The sequence below is a fragment of the Giraffa tippelskirchi genome, chromosome X, assembly GCF_054371585.1.
Source record: "Giraffa tippelskirchi isolate mGirTip1 chromosome X, T2T-mGirTip1v1.2.pri, whole genome shotgun sequence".
NCBI lineage: Eukaryota > Metazoa > Chordata > Mammalia > Artiodactyla > Giraffidae > Giraffa > Giraffa tippelskirchi.
This window is the reverse complement of record NC_137289.1, coordinates 132933079-132958198: the sequence shown is the minus strand read 5'-3', so window position 1 is coordinate 132958198 and position 25120 is coordinate 132933079. Positions and strand designations below refer to the sequence as shown.

Sequence of the window (25120 nt, the reverse complement as noted above, 5' to 3'; positions counted from 1 at the left end):
ATTGTGCAGGTTCATTGGATAATATGTCAAAGGATTTATGCCACCATAATACAAATAGCAGCTCCCTGGATAGTGGCATTTTAGCTAATTTTTATATTAGTTGTATGAAACTATATTTACGTGTTCCTTTTTTTATTTGTAAGTTATGAAAGAGACATGCATATCATAAAAATACAAACATAAATGTAGAATAAGAAGTAAAAGTCCCCACTACTCTGTCTCCCATACAGTTTTGTTTTTTACATAAATGAGTCTAAAACTATGCATGTTCTTTAACTTAGGTATTTCACTTCACCTTAAAGATCTTGGCATGTATTTCTGTCTTTTATAGACTGTCCATGGTGTAGATTATCTTCATTTATGTGATCATTTTTCTGTTGGATGGACATCTAGGATTTCTAATTTTCCCATGTTCCATATGATGGGGCATGAAGGGTGTGTGTGTGTGTGTGTGTGTGTGTGTGTGTGTGTGTGTGTGTGTATTTGGAGGGTGGGAAAACATATGAATGTATGGAAGCATTTCTGTTGGTTACATTCTTAGAAGCAGAGCGACTGAGTCTTAGGGTATCGGTTCTTAGGCTATGCATTAAAGATAAACCACATTCCCTCTCAAAAATATTCCAAAAATCTATCTCTCTTATAATGAGTTCAAAATGTGAAGACTTCAGGCTGCCATGACAGGACCCCTACCCCAATATTCTACTGGGAGATAGAGAATCAAAGCTGCTTGCAAAGTCTGTTGGGTTCTCTGAAAAGAGTTGCACCCCTATTTTACCGAAATATACCTCTAGGACCAAGTAGATTTTGCTTGAGTCCTATTTCTGAGAAGCAACTTTATTTCTCCCTACTGGCTAGGTGGAACCTGACCTCACCGTCCAGATTTCTGTTCATCAGATGTGGAACTTGCACTCACCGGTAGTAATTAATTGTTCTTTGGCATGAGTGCCAGCCTCACTCGCTTGGTCTTGCTGATGCCCGGTGCCAACCAGGTCAGCGCATTCCTTCCCCGTCTCTCTGGGCAGTCCACACCACCAAAAGAGAAGCTTTCCAAGCGTTTTTGGCACCATCTTATGCGTGATTTTTGAAGCCCCTTCTGCCATCACTAAGAGAAATGAATGCTGGTGGTTACAGGTAGCCTCTAGTTTCCTGCGGCTTTGGGTAGTGTAGTTAGGATTTCTACTTGTTATTTCTTGAATGCCAAAGCTCTTCGTGAGTGCAGTTCAGGACTGAATTGGAGCTCTCACAAGCTTCATCATAGAGACAGCAGGTCAGAGGTCGGTCATGAATACCTTAAGCAGACACTGGGGCTTTGTAGCAGACTCTTTCCTAGCTAGGAATCAGATTCAGAGTCTGTGGATTCATTTTCAGAGCCCGTGTGAACTAGCGTAGCATCTTCTTCAGGATGCTCCCATTTCCCAACCCTGCTGGGTCCACCGGGTCCCTTGAACAGTCATCAGTGATGGCACTCGCTGCCCTCTGCTCTGCACTTCAGAGGAGTAAGGCTGCTATTAATCCTCAAAGAACAGTTTGTTGCTACCTGAGAATGTTCAGTTCTGTTAGTTTGACCCCCCCATCTCATTTTCTGAATATTTGATTTTTTTCTTGCCTATTGCAGCCCCCTGAGAAAGGAGTAAATAGGCTTATGCAGAACATAGTGTGTGAACACCATCAGTATTTACAGTCATCACTAGCATTTTATGTATGGGGGGCTAGCTGTAGTAATCTTCCTTTTTTTTTTTCCTTTTAGTAACACATTTCAAGAAACATTAAAAATAACAGAATTTTACTTACCTTACATCAAGTTTCAAAGATTATTGGTTAGTTACCCACAGCAGCCCACGTGGTTGCTCCAAAGACAGGTGGCTGTCCCACTGTGCTTTTTCTCATTTCCACATTCTCTTTTTCTTTTGGTAACTGCCAAAACGTGAAGTAAGTAAACCTTTTTACTTACCTTTTTTGCATTCATATGGTAAAGCAGCATGGCTGAGAGGAAAGACATGAAGTTTGTAGCCAGCCCGGGGGGTGGAAATCTGTATCCTGACACTTAGGAAACAAGTCACTTCACCTCTGACACTCAGCTGTGAGCTCTCCTTGTGAGGTGATGGAAGGATAAATTTTCTAAGTCCTCAAACATAAGCATGTACTAGAAATGTAATAAAGGCTGGCTACTGGAAGTCAAGGTTGACTTGGGAAAGATAAGACTTCTGGTTACCACACTGGCATTTTTTTCACCTTTTCTAGATTAGTCTTGCCTGTCAAGAGGTTGATTCATAGCTTTAGGTTTTGTTTGAAATGTAAAAATTTCCGTTCATACTGTGTGTATTTTGTTATAAGAGGGTTCATAGAAAAAGTATGCATCTATCCTGGGATCTTTGACCTATGTCTAGTTTCCTCATATTGGATACTTCTGTGGATATTTTTAGTTAGGTGCTTCTACACAAGAATTGAAAAAGCCCTTACTGTAGCTGTGTTGACACTGTTGAAGTTAATTTTTGAGTAATGGTAATAGCCAACATTTATTTATTGATGGCTTACTGTGTGGCAGGCTCTGGGTAAACTAGTTTATCACTGTTATTTCGTTTAATCCTTACATTAACCCAGTGAGATATGAGAAATAATTTTATTTATTTTCTTTAAAACTTTTAAATTTTATATTGGTATATAGCCAATTGACAATGTTGTGATAGTTTTAGGTGAACAGCAAAGGGACTCAGCCATACATACACATGTATCTGTTCTCTCCCAAACTCCCCTCCCATCCAGGCTGCCACATAAGGTTGAGCACAGTGCCCTGTGCTAAGAGTAAGTTCTGGTTGGTTATCCATTTTAAGTATAGCTGTGTGCACATGTACATCCCTCACTCCCTCACTGTCCCTTCCCCCCATACTCCATCCTTGTATTGTGCCCATTATAGAAATGGAATGCTGGAGGCCCAAATGCATTGAATTCCTATTAATATATACCCCTCCCTTGGTGTCTGCAGAGGATTGGTTCTAGGACCTCTCCCCAACTGCCTGTGAATTCCTAAATCTATGGATGCTCAAGTCTTTTATGTTAATTGGCATAATACAGTCAGCCCTCTATCCGATGCTTCTGCATCCACGGGTTCAACCAATCACAGATCAAGTTTCTCTTAAATGACTTTTTTCTGCTTAGTCTCCTTTTTTTTTTCATTCTTATAGGAGAACTATCTGAAAATTAAATTCTTTATATCCAACATAGAGTTCTGTTGGCATTTATTAAATGTCTTTTCAACTAATGATGTTTGGAGCAGTGACTATACAAATAGAGATTTCATTATTTCTTGAGTCTTTTTTTTTTTTTTAGAGTTTATTTTATTTTTTTTATTAATTTATTTTTTTACTTTACAATATTGTGTTGGTTTTGCCATACATTGACATGAATCCACCATGGGTGTACATGTGTTCCCCTTCCAGAACCTCCCTCCCACCTCCCTCTCCATCCCATCCCTTTGGGTCATCCTGGTGCACCAGCCCTGAACACCCTGTATCATGCATCGAACCTGGACTGGCGATTCGTTTCACATATGATAATTTACATGCTTCAATGCCATTCTCCTATATCATCCCACCCTCACCCTTTCCCATAGAGTCCAAAAGACTGTTCTATACATCTGTGTCTCTTTTGCTGTCTTGCATACAGGGTTATCTTTACCAACTTTCTAAATTCCATATATATGTGTTAGTATACTGTATTGCTGTTTTTCTTTCTGGCTTACTTCACTCTGTATAATAGGCTCCAGTTTCATCCACCTCATTAGAACTGATTCGAAAAGACAGCCTTCAGAATGGGAGAAAATAATAGCAAACGAAGCAACGGACAAATAATTAGTCTCAAAAATATACAAGCAACTCCTGCAGCTCAATTCCAGAAAAATAAATGACCCAATCAAAAAGTGGACCAAAGAACTAAACAGACACTTCTCCAAAGAAGACATACAGATGGCTAACAAACACATGAAAAGATGCTCAACATCACTCATTATCAGAGAAATACAAATCAAAACCACAATGAGGTACCATTTCATGCCTGTCAGAATGGCTGCTAGCCAAGTCTACAAGCAATAAATGCTGGAGAGGGTGTGGAGAAAAGGGAACCCTCTTACACTGTTGGTGGGAATGCAAACTAGTACAGCCACTATGGAGAATAGTGTGGAGATTCCTCAAAAAACTGAAAATAGAACTGCCATGTGACCCAGCAATCCCACTGCTGGGCATACACACCAAGGAAACCATAATTGAAAGAGACACATGTACCCCAATGTTCATCACAGCACTGTTGATAATAACCAGGACATGGAAGCAACCTAGATGTCCATCAGCAGACGAATGGATAAGGAAGCTGTGGTATATATACACAATGGAATATTACTCAATCATTAAAAAGAGTGCATTCGAATCAGTTCTAATGAGGTGGATGAAACTGGAGACTATTTCTTGAGTCTTGAGGGTGAAAAATCTGGGCCACTTTTTCCATTGACTTTTAGAAATGCGCCCTTAGATGAAAATTCATATTCCATTTATGCCTTATTTTAGAAAGCCAGCAAACATCTGTTAAGGGTCCACTCTGTCAAGCCCCTGGCTAGGCCCAGGATTAGGAAAGAGTTATGGACCAAAACACTTGACATGGTTTAAAAAAGTAGGAAAGATATCTAAACTATGATGTTCGTGAAGAAAAGTACAAACAATTGAGCAAGCCCTCAGATGGCTCCTACAGAATGCTGGTTGAACGGAAGAAAAAAAATGCTGTCAAAAGTATTTTAATTTCCCTGAGATTTGGAGTGAAGAGGTTCACCTCAGAAGACTGTTTATATAACTAATCATGCCTTCTGGTATAAGAGGGGCCAAGCATTCAGCATGTTTCTGGGGCTCCATTAAAAAGACCACAGAGAATACAAACAGAAACAGCCGAGAACCCTGGGCGACTCATCAGTCGGTCCTTGATCCCACCTCCAGCCAAAGAGTAACCAGGTAGAAGCACACTGGCTGATTGACGGGACAGAGCAGAAGAAGCCACAAAGGAGGAGGCTGTGGCAGAAATGGCACCAGATGATCCTGGAGGGGTGCTAGAGGCAGAGCTGGGAGGGGCCAAGGACTGGATTGGGACATCAGAAGATGGGATAAATGGAGAACCAGCTCTGCTCTCCTACTGACAGCCACTAGCATTTTCCCTGGGGCAAACAATGAAAATAGTTTTTTCCAGAACAACTTGGAAAAAAAAGTTACATAACTTTTCCCAAAGTCAAGCCCTCTCCATTCAAACATTTGGGGGACCCTCCAGTCAGAGGCTGTCTGTCTGTCTGCTCATCCTAAAGCCAGTGGAAAAGTCTTGACCAGGCACTCAGAGCTTCAAGTCAGCCTTCCCGCTTAGGGGAGAGCTGCCAGGAGAAGTCAGCACCAGCTCCCTCAAATGAATAATCTAGTTCCTCATTCTTCAACAAGAATATTACAACCTAGGTATATCAGACTTTGGGCAAAATACCAGCAGCATGAATGAAAACCTGACTGGCATTGAACTTCTCAGCTGCACTGTCCTGATCAGAAGACCCCACCCCCACCCCCCGCCTTTCTAAATGCCAAAAGAAAATGATTTCAAACCCGAATGGTGTACCTAGTTAAACCTCCAGTCAAGTGAATCAGAGGTATAAAGATTGAGAAATGTGTCTCCCATAAATAGCTTTCTGAGGTAGGTTATGTGACTTACCAAATGGTGTGTATAATGTAGATATAAGAAATAGCAGACAACATTCTAGAACTTCAGTCAAAAACAGTTGAAGTGATGGCTGTGCAGCATGTTTGGATAGCAGTCTATTACATCTCTTGTCCAGTTACCCAAGAGGAGGAGGACTTAGAGACTCTAGGAAATACATCAAACTATCAGAAATACATGGTCCAAACATTTGGCAACCTAAAAAGGTATCATGATTTTGAGCAATTGGAGGTAGATAAAGTGAACCCATTTCATCTTAAGCCTGAGAACATTCTCCTTCCAATGATGCATGACTCATGACACATTGGACTTATAGGGAAGGAACCATCATTCTGGTATGTTCCTGTGGCCACGCTGAAGTGAGCAATATTTACCTGGTTATGTTACCAACATATATACTTTTTACAGGAAACCCACTTTATTATTTTTTTAATTTTTATTGAAACAGTTGATCTACAATGTTGTGTGAGTTTCAAGTGATTCTGCTATATATGTGTGTATATTCTTTTTCAGATTATTTTCCATTATAGCTTATTATAAAATATTGAGTGTACCTCCCTGTGCTGTAGAGTAGATACTTGTTGGTTATCTGTTTTATATATAGTAGTGTGTATATGTTAATCCCAAACTCCTAATTTATCCCTCCTTACCCACTTTCCCCTTTGGTAACCATAAGTTTGCTTTTTTATTTTCCATATTGCATATATCATAAGTTTGTTTTCTATGTCTGTGAGTCTATTTCTGTTTTGTAAGTAAGTTCATTGATATCATTTTTTAGAGTCCACAAATCAGTGATATCATATGATATTTGTCTTTCTCTGGCTTCACTTAGTATGATAATCTCTAGTTGCATCCATGTTGTGGCAAATGGCATTATTGCATTCTTTTTTATGGCTGAATAGCATTGGATATATGTACTACATCTTCATTATCTGTTCATGGACATTTAGGTTGTTTCCATTTCTTGGCTACTGTAAATAGTGTTGCTATGAACACAGGGGTGCTTGCATCTTTTCTAATTACAGCTTTTTGGAAAGAGCCTGTAGACAAAGTACCTAAGAGTTCATTAGGGTTACAGAATAGAATGGAAAAAACATGAACCGCAAGACTGAAGCATACGTAGTATTAAAGCTGCCTCTGTGTGCAGACTGATGGGAAAAGGGTGCAGCAACTTTTACTTTTCTTCTTTTAAAAATTTAAAAAATCATTAGTATAGTAGTCTTACCTTTTCCACAGGGAATACATTCCAAGACCCTCAGTGGATGCCTGAAGCCACAGATGGCACCAAACCCTATTTACTTTGTTTTTTTCTATACATCCATACCTATAATAAAATTAAACTTAAAATTAGGCACAGAAAGAGATTAACAACGATAACTGATAATAAAAGTTATAACAATATACTACAATGTAAGCTATGTGAATGTGGCCTCTTTTTCTCAAAATGTAGAAATGTACAGAGGACATTTACCTAAATATGTACCATACTCTACAGCCATGTGATACTTTTGCAGTTAGAGGTGTGACAGCAAGACTATCATAGCACAGATTTCTTTTTCCCCTTTCCTTGTTAAGGAGAGAACTTTCACCTTTTCACATAAAGGAAGCACTTATCAACGTCTCTCTTGTCGTGAGGGTTCAGTTGAGTAATGTATTTGCAAGCTCTTTGTAAATTGCTCAGACGCAAACAAATGCTCCCTCTCCTTTATATTACTGTTAATTACTTGCTTTAGTAGAGGAAGTAGTTAAGTTGAAATCGTAACTTTTCTACTTGAGAAAGTTTACGCAATGTCAATCTCTTAATGATTCTGGATCATGAGGAGGAGGAAAGCCTAAATTGTCCAGTATCTACTCTCGAGCCTATACTGGGATTCGGGGTTTCACAGATTTTCCTCAGAACATTTCTGACACAAGGAGAAAGGACTGCAGGTCTCTGGTGGTTGGTCTGCTAGCTGCTGGTAGCATGCCTTGTTTGTCATAGTTTAACAGAACTGAATGTTCCTATTTCGTGCGTTTCTCCAAGAGGATGTAACCCCTCTGCTCTGTGGTTTCACATCCCCCTGGCTGACCACTGGGGTCACTGGTGGTGGAGGAGGGTAGCCCCCATTTTGAGAAATACCGAGAGATACTTGAGGGCTTCCATGGCAGCTCAGTGATAAAGAATCTGCCTGCCAATGCAGGAGACATAGGAACCGCAGATTCAATCCTTGGCTTGGGAAGATCCCCTGGAGGGGAGGGCATGGCAACCCACTCCAGTATTCTTGCTTGGGAAATCCCATGGACAGAGGAACCTGGCCGGCTACACCCCATGGGGTTGCAAAGAGTTGAACACGACTGAGTGACTAAGCATGCACCATGCAGGGGATGTTTGGGTGCCCTTATATAATGCTCAGAACATTAGGACATAGGTAATGATATTCCAGTTTTGCTCAACTTAAGTTCCAAAGAGAAAAATTTGCCTGAGGTCATATAGCTGGTAAGTGAAGGAGCAGAATTTCACCCCGCCTTTAGAGTTGGAAGCCTCCAGTAGCTTTTTGTAGCATTCTTTTTTATGTACTTGGAAGTAAGGATGCAACAACATTCTTGACTTTCTTCTGGTCTTGGTCCTTACTCATTGACGGTTTTGTCTCTGTTTTCAGCCAAAGCTCCAAACAAACCTATTCAGGTAGTTTATGTGCCCTCACACCTCTTTCACATGCTCTTTGAGTTGTTCAAGGTAAGTGGAATTTGAAAATACGAAAAGAAGTCTTCATTTTAAATTACTTTGATTCAGGGCATAATGGATTCATTAGATTAGCATAAGAAAAAGGTTTTGCATAACCATTTTAAAAATTCTATTTCTGATATCCTGTGGGTTTTATAATTTGTACACTGAGATGAAAAATTGCTGTGTACACTATAGTTTTCGTGAATATTGGTGCATATTGATTTTGAAGCTTAATTGTACCATTGTGACTTCATGTAAAATTGATCCTGTTTTTTCTTTAGATATGAGCTTAGAGATGCTTTTTAGTTTCCAAACCTGGCAAAAGCATGATTAGTGGTAGCCATATCAAAATAAAAACATGTTTATGCCTCTTTTATGCTTCTGAGTGTTAACTGTGTTGATGCATTAGCAGTTGTTCCACTCCTGTAAGATATGTTAGCACCCTTACACAGATGAGTCATTTTAGAAAATTCAGAAGCCCTGGCAGAGGCAGAGGGGAAAGATGTGGAAGGGCTGGACCAAAAAGGATCCCTCCACACACACATAAAAAGAATAGAAAAAAAAAAAAGAAATAGACTCTCTACAACTTAAACTGTTGCTCTTATTAACTGGTAGCTAATGGCATGTAAGTAGCAGTATTACAAGCACAAGGCATTTGAGTAAAATTCCATTTCTTCCAATGTGTAAAACCCTAAACTGAACACCAGAAAAATCAGTTATGCTGATTTGCTTCCCCAAATTATAATGTTACTGATGTGACTCTTAAGGTTGAGATGGGCATTCGATTGTGAACTTGTTCTTCAACAGCTGTGGGTTTTTCAGAATTTCTTTTCACTTGACATTTCTTTGACTTTTTTTTCCCCAGCCAAATGATTTATTTTTGTGGGAAGCCAAAATCCTCTCAGGTTTTCCACCTTCTTTAGAGGAAGAGTGCTCTGTAAATGCAGACTGATAATCGAATTTAAAGCGTGTCAGTGAGCCTTTACAGCCTCATTACATGTGATAAAAACATCCCTCTTGGTTAAAAGTTGAATAATTTTAATACCCTAAAGCAAAAACGAAAAAAAGGAAGGAAAGAAAAATAAGCATTTAGTATGGTGGATGAGACTGAAATGAGATGAAAAAGCATCAGAAAATTTTTCCTTGATCCGAACACATGTTAAGTTCTTTAGAGGGAGAAAAACGTGCCATAGAAATCCAACTAATATTTGCCCCACAAAAGAATTGTTGTGTATTGGTAAATTTTTGCTAGTTTCTTTGAAGTTGTAGTTTGTGAATTGGTGTCACGCTGAAAAAAAGGCTCTGTGATTTCAGAACTCAATGAGAGCAACAGTTGAACTATATGAAGATAGAAAAGAGGGCTACCCAGCTGTTAAAACCCTGGTTACTCTGGGTAAAGAAGACTTATCCATTAAGGTAACTGCTTTATTTGTACATACACTTGAATTATCAGTTAGTTTCATAGTGTGTAGACACTGAAGAATCAAAGGGAAGGAAAGAGAACTGGCATTGAGTGTCTTTTTTATGGGTGAATAATATTCCATTGTATATATGTACCACATCTTCTTTATCCATTCATCTGTCAGTGGACATCTAGGTTGCTTCCATGTCCTGGCTATTGTAAATAGTGCCACTATGAACATTAGGGTATATGTGTCTTTTTCTGTTAGGGTTTTCTCAGGGTATATGCCCATATGGTAGTTTTATTTCCTAGTTTTTTAAGGAGTCTTCATACTGTTCTCCATACTGGCTGTATCAATTTACATTCTCACCGTCAGTGCAATAGGGCTTTTCTCCACATCTCCAACATTTATTGTTTGATGATGGCTATTCTGACTGGTGTGAGATGATAACCTCATTGTAGTTTTGATTTGCATTTCTCTAATAATTAGTGATATTGAGCATCTTTTCATGTGTCCATTGCCCGTTTATATGTCCTCTTAAGCCCATTTTTTTTAATTGAAGGATAATTGCTTTATAGAATTTTGTGTTTTTCTGTCATACATCAACAAGAATCAGCCATAGGTACACCAATGTCCCCTTCCTCCTGAAGTTCCCTGCCATCTGCCTACACATCCCACCCTTCTAGATTGTCACAGAGCCCCTGTTTGAGTTCCTTGCGTCATAAAGCAAATTCCCATTGGCTATCTATTTTACATATGGTATTGTAAGTTTTCATGTTCCTCTGTCCATACATCTCATTCTCTCCCTCCTTCTCTACCCCGTGTCCAGAGGTCTGTTCTCTATGTCTGTTTTTCCATTGCTGCCCTGGAAATAAATTCATCAGTACCATTTTTTTAGATTCTATATGTGTCAGTATGCGATATTTATATTTCTTTTTCTGACTTACTTCACTTTGTATAATAGGCTCTAGGTTTTTGCATCAGGTGGCCAAAGTATTGGAGTTTCAGCTTCAGCATCAGTCCTTCCAATGAATATTCAGTACTGATGTCTTTTAGAATGGACTGGTTTGATCTCCTTGCAGTCCAAGGGAGTCTCAAGAGTCTTCTCCAACACCACAGTTCAAAAGCATCAGTTATTCAGCGCTCAGCTTTTTTCATAGTCCAACTCTCACGTCCATACATGACTACTGGAAAAACCATAGCTTTGACTAGATGGACCTTTGTTGGCAAAGTAATGTCTCTGCTTTTTAATATGCCATCTAGGTTGGTCATAGCTTTTCTTCTAAGGAGCAAGTGTCTTTTGATTTCATGTCTGCAGTCACCATCTGCAGTGATTTTGGAGCCCCCCAAATTAAAGTCTCTCACTGTTTCCATTGTTTCCCCATCTATTTGTCACCATGATCTTGGTTTTCTGAATGTTGAGTTTTAAGCCAACTTTTTCACTCTCCTCTTTCACTTTATCCCCAGCTTTTTAAGGAAGCTCCATACTGTCTTCCATAGTGACTGTATCAGTTTACATTCCCACCAGCAGTGCAAGAGCATTCCCTTTTCTCCACACCCTCTCCAGCATTTATTGTTTGTAGACTTTTTGATGATGGCTATTCTGACTGGTGTGAGGTGGTATCTCATCGTAGTTTTGATTTGCATTTCTCTAATAATGAGTGATGTTGAGCATCTTTTCATGTGTTTGCTAGCCATTTGTATGTCTTTGGAGAAATGTCTTTTTAGGTCTTTTCCCCACTCTTTGATTGGGTTGTTTGTTTCTCTGGCATTGAGTTGTATGAGCTGCTTGTGTATTTTGGAAATTAATTCTTTGTCAGTTGTTTCATTTGCTATTATCTTCTCCCATTCTGAGGGTTGTCCTTTCACCTTGTTTGTAGTTTCCTTTGCTGTTTCTGCCAATTTTTTGATTAAGCTCTTTGTTTTTCAGATATTGAGCTGTACGAGCTGCTTATATATTTTGGAGATTAATGCTTTGTCAGTTGTTTTGTTTGAAATTATTTTCTCCCACTCTGAGGGTTGTCTTTTAATCTTGTTTATTGTTTGCTGGGCAAAATGTTCTAAGTTTCATTAGGTCCCATTTGTTTATTTTTATTCTCGGAGCTGGGTCAAAGAGGATCTTGGTGTGATTTATGTCAAAAAGTGTACTGCCTATGTTTTCCTCTAAGAGCTTTATAGTTTCTGGCCTTATATTTAAGTCTTTAATCCATTTTGAGTTAATTTTTTTTATGGTGTGTTAGGAAGTGTTCTAGTTTCGTTCTTTTACATGTAGGGGTCCGGTTTTCCCAGCAGCAATTATTGAAGAGACTCTCTTTTCTCCATTGTGTATTCTTGCCTCCTTTGTCAAAGATGAGGTACCCTTAGGTGTGTGGGTTTATCGCTAGACTTTCTGTCTTGTTCCATTGGTTTATATTTCTGTTTCTGTGCCAGTACCATACTGTCTTGATGACTAGCTTTGTGGTATAGTCTGGAAAGTTGATTCCTCCAGAGCCATTTTTCTTTCTTCAAGATTGCTCTGGCTATTCAGGGTCTTTTATGTTTCCATATGAATTGTGAAATATTTTTGTTCTAGTTCTTTGAAAAATACCATTGGTAGTTTCGTAGGAATTGCATTGAATCTGTAGATTGCTTTGGGTAGTATAGTCATTTTCACAGTATTGTTTCTTCTAATCCAAGAACATGGTATATCTCTCCATCTGTTTGTGTCGTCTTTGATTTCTTTCATCTGTGTCTTATGGTTTTCTGCGTACAGGTCTTTTATCTCTTTAGGTTTACTCCTAAGTATTTTATTCTTTTTGCTGCAGTGGTGAATGGAATTGTTTCCTTAATTTCTCTTTCCAGTTTTTCATTGTTCACTGATAGGAATGCAAATGATACTCTGTGTATTAATTTTATATCCTGTGAGTTTACTATGTTAATTGATTAGCTCTAGTAATTTTCTGGTGGCATCTTTAGGGTTTTCTATGTATGGTATCATGTCATCTACAAACAGAGTTTTACTTCTCCTTTTTCAATCTGGATTCCTTTTCTTTTTCTTCTCTAATTGCCATAGCTAGGACTTCCAAAACTATGTTGAATAATAGTGGCAAGAGTGGGCACCCTTGTCTTGTTCCTGATCTTAGGAGAGATGCTCTCGGTTTTTCACCATTGAGAGAGATGTTTGCTGTGGGTTTGTCATATATGGCCTTTATTATGTTGAGATGTACTGTGCTGTGCATAGTCGCTCAGTCATGTCCAACTCTTTCTGTCACTATGGACTGTAGCCCGCCAGGCTCCTCTGTCCATGGGGATGTTCCAGGCAAGAACACTGGAGTGGGTTGCCATGGCCTCCTCCAGGGGATCTTCTCAACCCAGGGATCGAACCCAGGTCTCCTGTGTTACAGGCAGATTCTTTACCATCTGAGCTACCATGGAAGTCCATTATGTTGAGATAGGTTCCTTCTATGCCTCCTTTCTGGAGAGTTTTTATCATAAATGAGTATTGAATTTTATCAAAGACTTTCTCTGCATTTACGAGATGATCATATAGCTTTTATATTTCAGTTTATTAATATTATATATCACATTGATTGATTCACAAATGTTGAAGAATCCTTGCATCCCTGGGATAAAGCCCATGTGATCATGATATACGATCCTTTTAACATGTTATTGGACTCTGTTTGCTAGAATTTTGTTGAGAATTTTTGCATCTATGTTCGTCATTGATATTGGCCTGAGGTTTTGGTATCCGGATGATGGTGGCCTCGTAAAATGAGTTTGGGAGTTTTTGTTTGTAAGTACTACATTAGATCCTTGGCTTAAGTTACCTTGTTTAAACTTCATTAGAACCCCATTTTTAGGGAGCTGATCAAGATCTCAAACCCAAGCCTATTGGATGCTGACCCCAGTTGCCCACCTCCTTTGTTTTATACCATTCACAAAGGGACCATATTTCTTTGGGAGTTGAAGCCCTTGCACAGTGTAGAGTAATCTGGCATGTACTTTATGTAAGGCACTCCTTGCCACCTGCTAAGTATATCGATGACGACTTTTTCTTCTTTTAATGTTTTTGTATGTTACAGATAAGTGACCTAGGTGGTGGGGTTCCACTCCGAAAAATAGATCGCCTTTTTAACTACATGTATTCAACTGCTCCAAGACCTAGCCTGGAGCCTACCCGAGCCGCCCCGTTGGTAAGCCTCTCAAGCTGTTGCTGGAGGAAGGACCATTAACACGAGAAGGGTCAGGGCGGGCTGTTTCCCCACGGTGTTGCATTAGCCTTGTTGAATTTGAATGTTTTCCACCTGGTTTGAAGGAGGGGGAGTTTTATGCTACTGCTACTTTCTTTATGACTCTTTTGGCCTCAGATTTCTTCTCTAATTTGTGTGTAAAAAACACTCAGAGTTGAGTGCCTACCTTCCCAATAGAGAGAAAAGCATCATGGTTAAGACTGGTGCCAGAGCACCATTTAGCACCTGGTGTTCCCCTTGGTGGGGGTGGAAGTTTAATAGCAGGTGAACAGGGGAACAGCACCGTGTGTCTGGCTGCAGCAGGCCCTAGGTGCTGCATACCCCTAAGGCTTGGATCAGCCAGGGCATTTGAATTTCCCCCGCCAAATTTGTTTATATAATTAAATGTTAAATTATGAACACATTACATTTTTTATATGAAATAACATTTTCAGGAAACATATAGGTTATGTACGCATTTTCAGAGCCTTTTCTGTCTCACTGTGGAAATAATCTTCAGCTCTATTAAGGCAGTGAGGAAAGCCTCTGGTTACCATGGCAGCATTTAGATCCTGGTAGGGCCACACTTTCTTCCCCCGCTGAGTGTTTCTAATTGACAAACAACAATTGAACCCTTTGTCATTAAACACAGCAACATAGCTATCATTCTGCGAAATAGTTCAGGGTGTACATTTTCATTTTCAAGTCTTACCTGCCTGAGAAGCACAGAAGATTATGTTTTATTTGTATGAATAAAATCCAACACTTAGCCTCATTTATTCAAGACAGAGTTTGTTAACACAGCATATTGAAAACAGAGAGGAAGTGGTTTATATAGGATTCAAGAAAATATTTGAGAGATCAGTTTTGAAACCCATCACCTTGACTAGTTTCTGGTACCTACCTAAACAAATGTCAAAAGGAAAACAAAATGCCACAAGCAAATCTAGAGCCTTCACCAGTTGTTTAAAAGGAATATGGATCATCTCTTCCAGGTCTCAAAATAGCATCTTGAGGACAGCTGTGATGTCATTTTTTTTTTTTTTAATGAAACTCAGCAATTGAAGTAAGAGAGTTTTAAAAAGTGTTCATCCAACCTCACATGTTATAGATGAGGAAATGAGGTTACCTGTTTGCCCAAGGTCATTTGAGCTCATGATGGTCAAGCCAGCACTGGCCATGTCTGTGCATTCTTTCCAGTGTGCTATGTGACTCTACTTTTGAAGAAATGCTTCCACTAGCATGTCTCCCAGTTTGCTCTCCTCAGCCTGTAAGCGGGCATGTGGGTATGTACTACTAGGAAATGTAATTTCATCATCAAACACCTTACTGTGTTACAGCCCTGTGCTGTGACACACTCATTTCTTTTTTGGAAATGTCATCCCAGCCAACTCCTATTGATCCTTTGACACCCTGGGAAAACTTCCCAGAACCTGAGCAAATCTGAGGTAGAGGCCCCTCCTTTGCGTTCTGTGGGACCCTGGGCTCACCTTTCTCCTCACACTTAATGACTGCATCAGGCTCAGGTATTCTTAGCTGTTCCTTGGTAGCCCTGGGAGCTGGCTCCAGGCCTTGCTGGACTGGAGGAGGCAGGTTTCCTCAGCCTCTTCCAGAGTCCGCTGATTTCTTTGCTGTGGTGACCTCAGTCACCATTTCGGCTGTCTCGTCTTTGCTCCTGGCCGTGTTCTGCCTGTCCTGCAGCCCTTCCATGATGGTGCACTCTGTCACACCCAACCCTTGAGTTAGGCCGTAACCCCAAGGAGGGAATCTAGGAAAGCTGTTAGAAAACAGTTGAAAGCTGCAGAACTTAGTAAAATTACTGCTGTGTGGTAGCCGTCATAGCAGCTTCCATTTCTTTCATTCTGCTGTGTCTTAGACACTGTCCCAAGACTTTACACTCCTTATAGCATTTAATTCTTACAGCAGCTCTTATGTAAGCTTTTTATTACATTTTTCGGATGAGGAAACAGTCTTAGGTTGAGCAAACTGCTAGTTGCACAAAAAGTGGATTTCACCTGTCTGAACCTAAAGCCCACGCAACCACTGGTGTGTGTTTGCCCACTGCCTCCTTTACTAACCTGTCGGTGGACTTAATCAGAGGGGCCAAAGCTTGAGGAACAGCCCCTTCCTCTCTAACCCAGAGTTTTTGAAATTAGTCTCAATTTTTCTTATTCTTGTCAATATCAGAGACCTTCCCCCCGCCCCAACAAACTGTTACAGTCAGGGTTCTATGACACAGAGATACAGGAGGGTACTGGCATTGCTTTTTGTCTCTGAAAATACGTGGACGACCACATGTCAAAATACTTTAGTGTTCCCACAGCTTTAGGAAGTAGCCCTTAGGAGATCACTTTCTTTTCATTGTGTTAGCCTTGGTACTGGAGGGTTTCAACTCCTGTGCTACTCAATTGAATGTTCACTATAAAGAGCAAAGAAATCAGTTAACAGAAATCTGGAATGATGTGGTTTAATTGAGTTTCCAGTTCAAATTCCACTTGATTTGGGATTTGTTTTTAAACAATGCTAAACAATTGCTTTAAAATATTCAAAAAGCATTAGTCTTCTGGGAGAAGGAATTGCAACCCACTCACTCCAGTATTCTTACCTGGGAAATCCCATGAACAGAGGAGCCTGATGGGCCATAGTCCAGGGGATTGCAAGAGAGTTAGACATGACTTAGTGACTAAATAACGACAACATAGATTTGTCAGTTTCTGTTATGTGAGTACTGCTGCTGCTGCTGCTAAGTCGCTTCAGTCATGTCCAACTATGTGCAACCCCATAGACGGCAGCCCACCAGGCTCCCCCGTCCCTGGGATTCTCCAGGCAAGAACACTGGAGTGGGTTGCCATTTCCTTCTCCAATGCATGAAAGTGAAAAGTGAAAGTGAAGTCGCTCAGTCGTGTCTGACTCTTGGCGACCCCATGGACTGCAGCCTACCAGGCTCCTCCGTCCATGGGATTTTCCAGGCAAGAGTACCCGAGTGGGTTGTCGTTGCCTTCTCCATGTGAGTACTATAAGAAGCTAAATAATTAAAAGCATTATTTGTGACATTAAAAAAAGCATTAGTCAAAAAACAAAACAAAAAAAAAAAGCATTAGTCAATATAGGAGTATTTCTATTCTTTTCCAAACAAGTGAGAAATATTTTTGGAGGACAAAAATAGATTGTTTGCCATAGATGAGTGTATGTACATCATAGTATGGATTGGGTCAATGTATTTGCTTTAAATATGAATCAAGAATTGATTTTAATCTTTCAGATGGTCCTCAGACTCAACGTGTTAGCATTTTGTGCCTTTCTCAGTGTATTAATTTTCTTTTCTCAATAGGCTGGATTTGGTTATGGCTTGCCAATTTCTCGTCTGTATGCTAGATATTTTCAAGGAGATCTAAAACTCTATTCTATGGAAGGTGTGGGTACTGATGCTGTCATTTATTTGAAGGTACTGCATTTTATTTCTGTTACAGGAAAGCATCTTTACTTTTTAAAGCTGTAAGTTCTAATAACTAAAGCAGGTTAGCACTGTATCATCATCTCATATTATATTATATATATGAATATATGAATAATCATATATGATTTTACATATATATATATGAATCCTTATATTCAACTAGGATTTACCTCACTTTTACATGAAAACCAAGTTATGGCCTACCCTTGACTTTATTCTCAGAGCAAAATAGGAAATATGGAGATATGAAAATTTAAATACTGATTTTTAAAGACCTTAATTCTAACTTGTGATTTTTTTTTGAATTTGCATATCCATTAAAAGGACTCATTTAAAAGACAGATTTTCATAAACTGAAATCTTTTATTTTAGAAACTTGCTGGTTTAAAGTTGCAAGATTTCAGTGCTCATAATATGTTTACCTAAAAGTCCAATCAGATATCAAAGTACTCTGTAATACAAGTTTTCTCATTCAGTGGTGGTATCAAACTTTTATTTACTTCTAAAGTCTAGAATATCAGAACAAACTGGAAAATTCTGAAAGAGGTGGGAATACCAGACCACCTGACCTGCCTCTTGAGAAATCTATATGCAGGTCAAGAAGCAACAGTTAGAACTGGACATGGAACAACAGACTGGTTCTAAATAGGGAAAGGAGTACGTCAAGGCTGTATATTATCACCCTGCTTATTTAACTTCTATACAGAATACATCATGAGAAACGCCGGGCTGGAAGAAGCACAAGCTGGAATCAAGATTGCCAGGAGAAATATCAATCACCTCAGATATGCAGATGACACCACCCTTATGGCAGAAGGCGAAGAAGAACTAAAGAGCCTCTTGATGAAAGTGAAAGAAGAGAGTGAAAAAGTTGACTTAAAGCTCAACATTCAAAAAACTAAGATGGCATCCGGTCCCATCACTTCATGGCAAATAGATGGAGAAACAGTGGAAAGAGTGGCAGACTTTATTTTGGGGTATTTTGGGGGGCTCCAAAATCACTGCAGATGGTGACTGCAGACATGAAATTAAAAAACGCTTACTCCTTGGAAGGAAAGTTATGACCAACCTAGATAGCATATTAAAAAGCAGAGACGTTACTTTGCCAACAAAGGTCCATCTAGTCAAGGCTGTGGTTTTTCCAGTAGTCATGTATGGATGTGAGAGTTGGCGTATAAAGAAAGCTGAGCGCAGAAGAATTGATGCTTTTGAAGTGTGGTGTTAGAGAAGACTCTTGAGAGTCCCTTGGGCTGCAAGGAGATCCAACCAGTCCATCCTAAAGGAGATCAGTCCTGGGTGTTCATTGGAAGCACTGATGTTGAAGCTGAAACTCCAATACTTTGGCCACCTGATGCAAAGAGCTGACTCATTGGAAAAGACCCTGATCCTGGGAAGGATTGAGGGCAGGAAGAAAAGGGGATGACAGAGGATGAGATGGCATCATCGACTTGATAGACATGGGTTTGAATGGACTCCAGGAGTTGGTGATGGACAGAGAGGCCTGGCGTGCTGCAGTCCATGGGGTCACAAAGTGTTGGACACGACTGGGTGACTGAACTGAACTGAAACTCTAGAATATTTGGAGTTACTTTTTGATTATGTAATAGGGGCACATTGTATGAAATTTTAAAGCTGTGAAAGGGAGAACTGTCTCCCATTACTGGCCCAGAGCCACTGGTTCTCTTTTCTGGGGTGACCATGGGTACCAGTTTCATGTGAATCCTCTTAGAAGTTGATTCTGTATTGATAAACATATGGAGAGAGAATTAATTTTTTTCACACTGGTGATTATTTTAGCACTTTGCTCTTTTTTACTTTCCAGTATATCTTGGAGATACTTCCATATCAGTTCACATAGAACTGGCTCATCCTTTTAATAGCTGTGTAGTGTTTATATGTTATATCATAAAATAACCCTTTATTTGGGGTGTTTATCTTAGATGCCAATACATAGAAACGATATGCTATTTGATATCACTTCCAGCTTATATTTATAAATCTACTGTGAAACTATTTCTTCAGGGCCCTCTGGGAGAGTATTTACCCAGTGGACAGTAGTTTTTGGTCTGAGACGATTGGATATCTTTATCAGTATTAACTGAACGAAGATGCTTTTTGTTCTCGTCATGTGCACTTCAGTACCGGTTTTTCATGAGTGAATGTTTTTGTTCCTTTAAAAAAAAAGCTTTAATTTCATCCTGTCCAGCTTAATTAAAATGCTAAAGTGTAACTTTAGTATACCTCCACATTAAGGTCTCTGATACTTTAAATAGTAAAATTTGGGTTAGTATTTCACATGAGCAAGATGACACTGTAAACCTTCAGTATACATTTTTGTTTCTCTCCTTAGGCCCTTTCCAGTGAATCATTTGAGAGACTTCCGGTTTTTAACAAGTCTGCATGGCGCCATTACAAGAGCACAGCTGAAGCTGACGATTGGAGCAATCCCAGCAGTGAGCCCAGAGATGCTTCCAAATACAAGGCAAAACAGTAATTGACTACTTTTCTTTCTATTACAAAATATCTGATTTTTCTTCAGGGTCTACCAGCCAGACGATTGATATTTTCAGCCACATCTTTGTGATTTTGCCACTGGAAAAGCAAAGTGATCCCTAAAGAAAGATGAGAGTATTTTTTCACCCCAGACAGGAAGGATAGCAAGAACTGGGTCGCCAGAGTACCCATTTCAGTAGAGGACTTGATGTTCTGGGAGTCCTTGCCCTATGTAGGTATTAAAAGCAGTAAGCAGGGTGTGTATCCTGCCACGAATCTTATTTAGAAAGGAATTCAGTTTGTCATCATCCATAGAATTGACAGAAGAATGTTTAGAGAAAGTCTGTAGATGGATTGAAACCAGAAAAATAAAAAAGTTAAAATTATCAATCAAGGTAAACAGTGGGTTTATCCATATAACCAATTATTATTATTCAGCCCTTAAAAGGAATAAAGTTGTGACATGCTACAGTATAGATAAACCTTGAAGTCATTATGCTAACTGAAATAATCCAGACCCTGAAGGACAGATACTGTATGGTTCAACTTATGTAAGGCACCTGAAGAAAGTACAATGGTGGTTACCATGATTGGGGAGTAGGGGAAAAGCAGATTTAGTGTTTAATGAGGACAGAGTTTCATTGGAGAAAGATGAAAAAGTTCTGGAGATGGATGGTGGTACAACACTGTGAATGGACTGAATGCTGCTGAGCTGTACCCTTAATAGAACATTTTTTTTCCATCTTAACCCGAGGGTAAACTTTACATACAGTTTACCACAGTAAAAAAAAAAATGAAGAAAATGATCAGTCACAGAATAATGAGTTTCACTACTTTGTGGTAATAACGTCAATAAATAATCCAGTCTTTGGTTTCCAGTTTTCTTTCTTCTGACAACCTTTAAGCTCCAACTCTACTAGCAACAATAAGGGTTCTGATTATTTGTTTAATTTAAAGTAATCTTTTAATAATTGAAAAGCAGTATATGTACACTGTTAAAAAAATAAAAATAAGCAAAAAGAAGAGAAACTATTGTATTCCCATAACCCAGAGATTACCATTCTTAGAGCTTTATCTGTGTCCTTCCAGGTGTTTTGCTGTTTGTATATATGTATATGTATTTTCCCCCAAATGAGATCATACTTTTCATACTGTCGTGCAGCCTAGTTTTTTCATTTAACCATCTCCATCTTTCCGTGTCATTATATTTTCATCATGAAAGTTCCCCTGATTTGTCCCAAAGACAAATCGATTCCAGGACCACATAACACATCTGAGCAGATCTCTAGATTTTAACGTAGAACAGTTTTTTTGTTATTGAAAGACCATACCAGTTGTCCTGCAAAACTGTCCCACCTTGATTTGTTTGATTTTTTTTCTTTGAAACCCTGGCTCTCTCGTAAACTGGAAGTTCATCTGGAAGGCTCAGTGGAGCATTTTTTTTGCTAGGATATTTCATAAATATGGATGCAGAATTACACTCTGAGACCCATGAAGTTGGGTTGATCCAGTGTTAGTAATGTTAAGGCTGCCCATAATTCAGATGATGACTGTCTGGTCCCTCCACCATGTGGTTAATTTTCCCTTCTCAATCAGAAAGTGATCTGCGTAGTGTTACTTTGGCACCATACAACCATCACTTAGGGGTTTTTAAGACCAGTTGAAAAACTTGGCCTGAATCAGTAATTTTGTTAATGTTTATAAAATGATGAGTTTTTTGTTAGTGTCATTCATTTGACAATTAGCTGACATCCTCCTACCAAGTTTTTTCTCATCAACTAAGGTCATTTAGGTACCTTCTGAAGTACAGTTCCTCCTGGCAAGTTAGGATAGGCATTTACATCTTTCTTTTAAATGACAAATATTCCAGGACAACATTGAGTTAGAAACCACCTTAAATGGTGACAGGTGAGTTTCAGGCTTTCTTTTTTTTAAGTAGTATTATGGATGTTGTAGATTTTTATTGCTTTGTTGGTATATTTTGGTCAGTGTTTAACATTTGTATAAAAACTGTACAGATATAAAGTTTGTAACACGATGAATTTTTACATCTGTATCTCCAGGACCCGAAAAGACCACTTGCTAAGTCACACTCTTCTCCTTTTTCCCTCCCCACCATGTAACCATTACTCCAACTCTATCACCTATCACTGTATCTGACTCTTTTCTCTTCTTGAATTTAAAATAAATGGAACATACAGTGCGTGCTCTTTTTGTGTCTGGGCTCTCTTCTCTGTGAGGTTCACCCTGTCACTGCATGTAGTGGCCATCTTTTTGATACTAAGATTGGCACGCCTTTGGCCATTGGAAGCTATTTCGAGCCAGATCCTTTATGTTCCATTGGTGAAATCCTGTTGGTCTTTGAAAGCTTCCTTGCTTTCTGGCCCAAGAGGATGTCCTAAGTTCATCTCATACTAAGACTCCTATTTACTTTTAATGGGTATTACAGACCCTAATCTGGGAGGTGGAGGTGTACATGACATCTTTTCTAGTCTTCTTTTCTGGACAGACCTATAAAACATGATTTAAGATATATAAGTTCATGTTGATTTTTAATTCTCTTTTAACATTGTAATATTTCTCCCTAATCTATTTTAATTGTATATATTTCCTCTTACCCTGAAAACCTTGGTTCCTAACATAGTGCAACAGACAGCTATTTGTAGGCAAACAGTTTATATAGCTTTGTGACTTTGTACCATTATAGTAGCATTGGTCTTTTCTGATGAATGATGTAAAAGGTTATTTATATTGCTATTTTTTTTTCTCTGGAAGTATTGTGATGGGCCTCTGTGCAGTTTTGCTGCAATGGTCACTCACCTCAAATGATGAAATTTAGAGGAGTTTGGTTTGTGCACATGAGTGTGAGTGTGCACACAGGCGTGTGTACACACATATACACACCATCCCTGGCCAAGGCTAAGCTAAATCAGCTTGAAACACCTGGCTCAATTTCCCTTGATTCCATTTTCAGTTCGTATAAGTCAGGTAGTATATTGGGCATCAGTATGAGCAGTTAATTCCAGTGATGGCTCTGGTAGGGGGAATTATTTGGGTAGCACAGAAATGGTCTTTATGAACATTAAGGTCCATTTGGATTGTAAAAAGATGACTTTAGTTGAATATTGTTTTAAAGCCTATTTAAATAGTTTAGCAGGTTGTATACTGTAATTAAGTATGAGTCTTAATTTCTTTTTTATAAAGGATGATACATTATTACTTAGTGGAAATTTTATTTATTTATTTATTGATCATGCTGGGCAGCATGCAACATCTTAGTTCCCTGATCAAACCCATGCCCCCTGCATTGAGAGCACAGAGTCTTAACTACTGGGCCACCAAGGAAGTCCCTGAGTCTTCATTTCTTATATCTTATTAGGCAAACAAATGTTAGCAGAAAGCAGTTTTTAAGATTCTAAAATGGCTACCCTGACGCTGAAAATTGTTCACTTAACAGAAATAGGATAATTGGTGGCAACCTTGGGAAAGTATTTAGTAGTTATAGTAAATTCATTAGGTGAACGAGAAATGCTAAGAAAATTTATTTTCTAAGCAGATTTTGAATTACAACTTTGAGATATAATTCACATACCATAAAAGTCACCCTTTGAAAGCATACAACTCAGTGGTTTTTAGTAAATTCCCAGGGTGGTGTGCTCCTCACCACTGTCTGATTTTAGACCATATTCACCATCCTCCAAAGAAACCCCATGCCCATTGGTGGTGGTTCCTCATTTCTAAGCAGGTTTTTCACTGAGAGGAAAACTGCTTTAGTGTATATATGTCATTAAATGCTAATTCTTTTTCTGTAGTAACTATAGAGAATAATTCTGAGATAAGACGCGGGTTTTTGAATTGTCACTGTAACTAAGTGCTCTGAGTACATCTCAGTTACAATATAGAAGGTTGTCCTCATAAACTCACTGGGGCTGTCCCCATTATTTTCTTTGTAGGGACAAGATGAAGACTAACAGAACTTTGTAAAGAACTGAATGCTTCAGTCCTCTCCGTGAAGAAAAGATGGCCTTCTGCAAGTCACCTGGAAAGAGCTCCTTTCTTCCACCAACTCTGAATGTGGCGCTATAGATAATCCAGTGCTTGAATGTGTATTTTTCTCCATATAAGCTGGACCTTTTCCACAGAAGTTTCCTGTAGCTACTTCATATCTTCCACTAAAGTAGTAACTTGAGTCATTTTTCATAGTACATTGCTGTGGTTTGGTTGGCGCCTGTCGTAAGGGGACACAGAGCCTTATTAGTGCCCGTGCCCTCATACCTCTGTCTTCTTTATCATAGACTGTCTACAGGCTCCCCAGATGTTTCACCTTCCTCCCCATTCCAGATACAGCCGATCTCTACTGCTGCTCTTTGTGACCAAATACCATGTTTGTCCCAAACCACCAACTAAGGCCTTGGGGAGTCTGTAATTTGAAGACATCAGATGAGCACGTCTTGATATTTCGGTCCCAGAGCCCTTCCTCTCTCTGACGCATCCCTCTTCACTCTCTGCTTTGGACTCTGGCCTTCTTCCATCTGACCGGATTCTCATTGTGAGCTGTAGGTACTCATGTTAGATCTCCCTCTTGGGTGCGTTGATTTCATTTTGAAATTCATTTGTACACTTCCATTCTGTTGATTAAAGTGTTCCAAAAGTTGTCTTGGAATTTTTCACTTAGCTGCTTGGTTTCAAAGATCTTAAGTGAAAAACTACCTTCAAGTCATTATCAAGTTTGTAAAGAATGGGAAGTGGAGTTTTTATGCTCATGTAACAATTTTACCACTGAATACAGTCCTTTTGTCACATCATATTCCTTTGCAGTTTTCTAAGTCCCTGTGTGATGCACTCTACTATGTGTAAAATAGGCCATCGAAGGGAAAAGTTCTTTCTAGTTTATTTGGAACATGCCCCAGATCGTCATTGTTTATATTTTTATGACGTTTAGCCAGCTTTAGAATTGTGTCATGTTTACCCTTAGAAACACAAGCTATCTGAGAGTGTGGATTTAAAATCCACAACTTAAACAGCTCTGCAGGGTATGTTTCTCTTCACTAATATTTTTCACATATTTATCATCTACTTTGACTTCTGCCCTCTTTTAACATCCATGTAAATGTTTCTC

General features: G+C 39.1%; 1 protein-coding gene across 4 annotated transcripts in view; it reads left to right on the top strand.

The window, feature by feature from the left end:
* The window catches only part of PDK3 (pyruvate dehydrogenase kinase 3), a 77636-nt gene extending 52981 nt beyond the window's left edge, over positions 1 to 24655 (top strand). For 3 of the 4 annotated variants that reach the window (XM_081567928.1, XM_081567925.1, XM_081567926.1), the window contains 6 exons: positions 8370 to 8446; positions 9752 to 9853; positions 13905 to 14015; positions 17383 to 17496; positions 19859 to 19998; positions 23955 to 24655. In XM_081567928.1, coding sequence (XP_081424054.1) covers positions 8370 to 8446; positions 9752 to 9853; positions 13905 to 14015; positions 17383 to 17496; positions 19859 to 19998; positions 23955 to 23985 — 575 coding nt within the window. In that variant the 3' untranslated portion in view covers positions 23986 to 24655. The remainder of the gene's footprint in view (positions 1 to 8369; positions 8447 to 9751; positions 9854 to 13904; positions 14016 to 17382; positions 17497 to 19858; positions 19999 to 23954) is intronic. The other variant, XM_081567927.1, reaches the window with a different exon arrangement.
* The last annotated feature ends 465 nt before the right edge of the window (positions 24656 to 25120 follow it).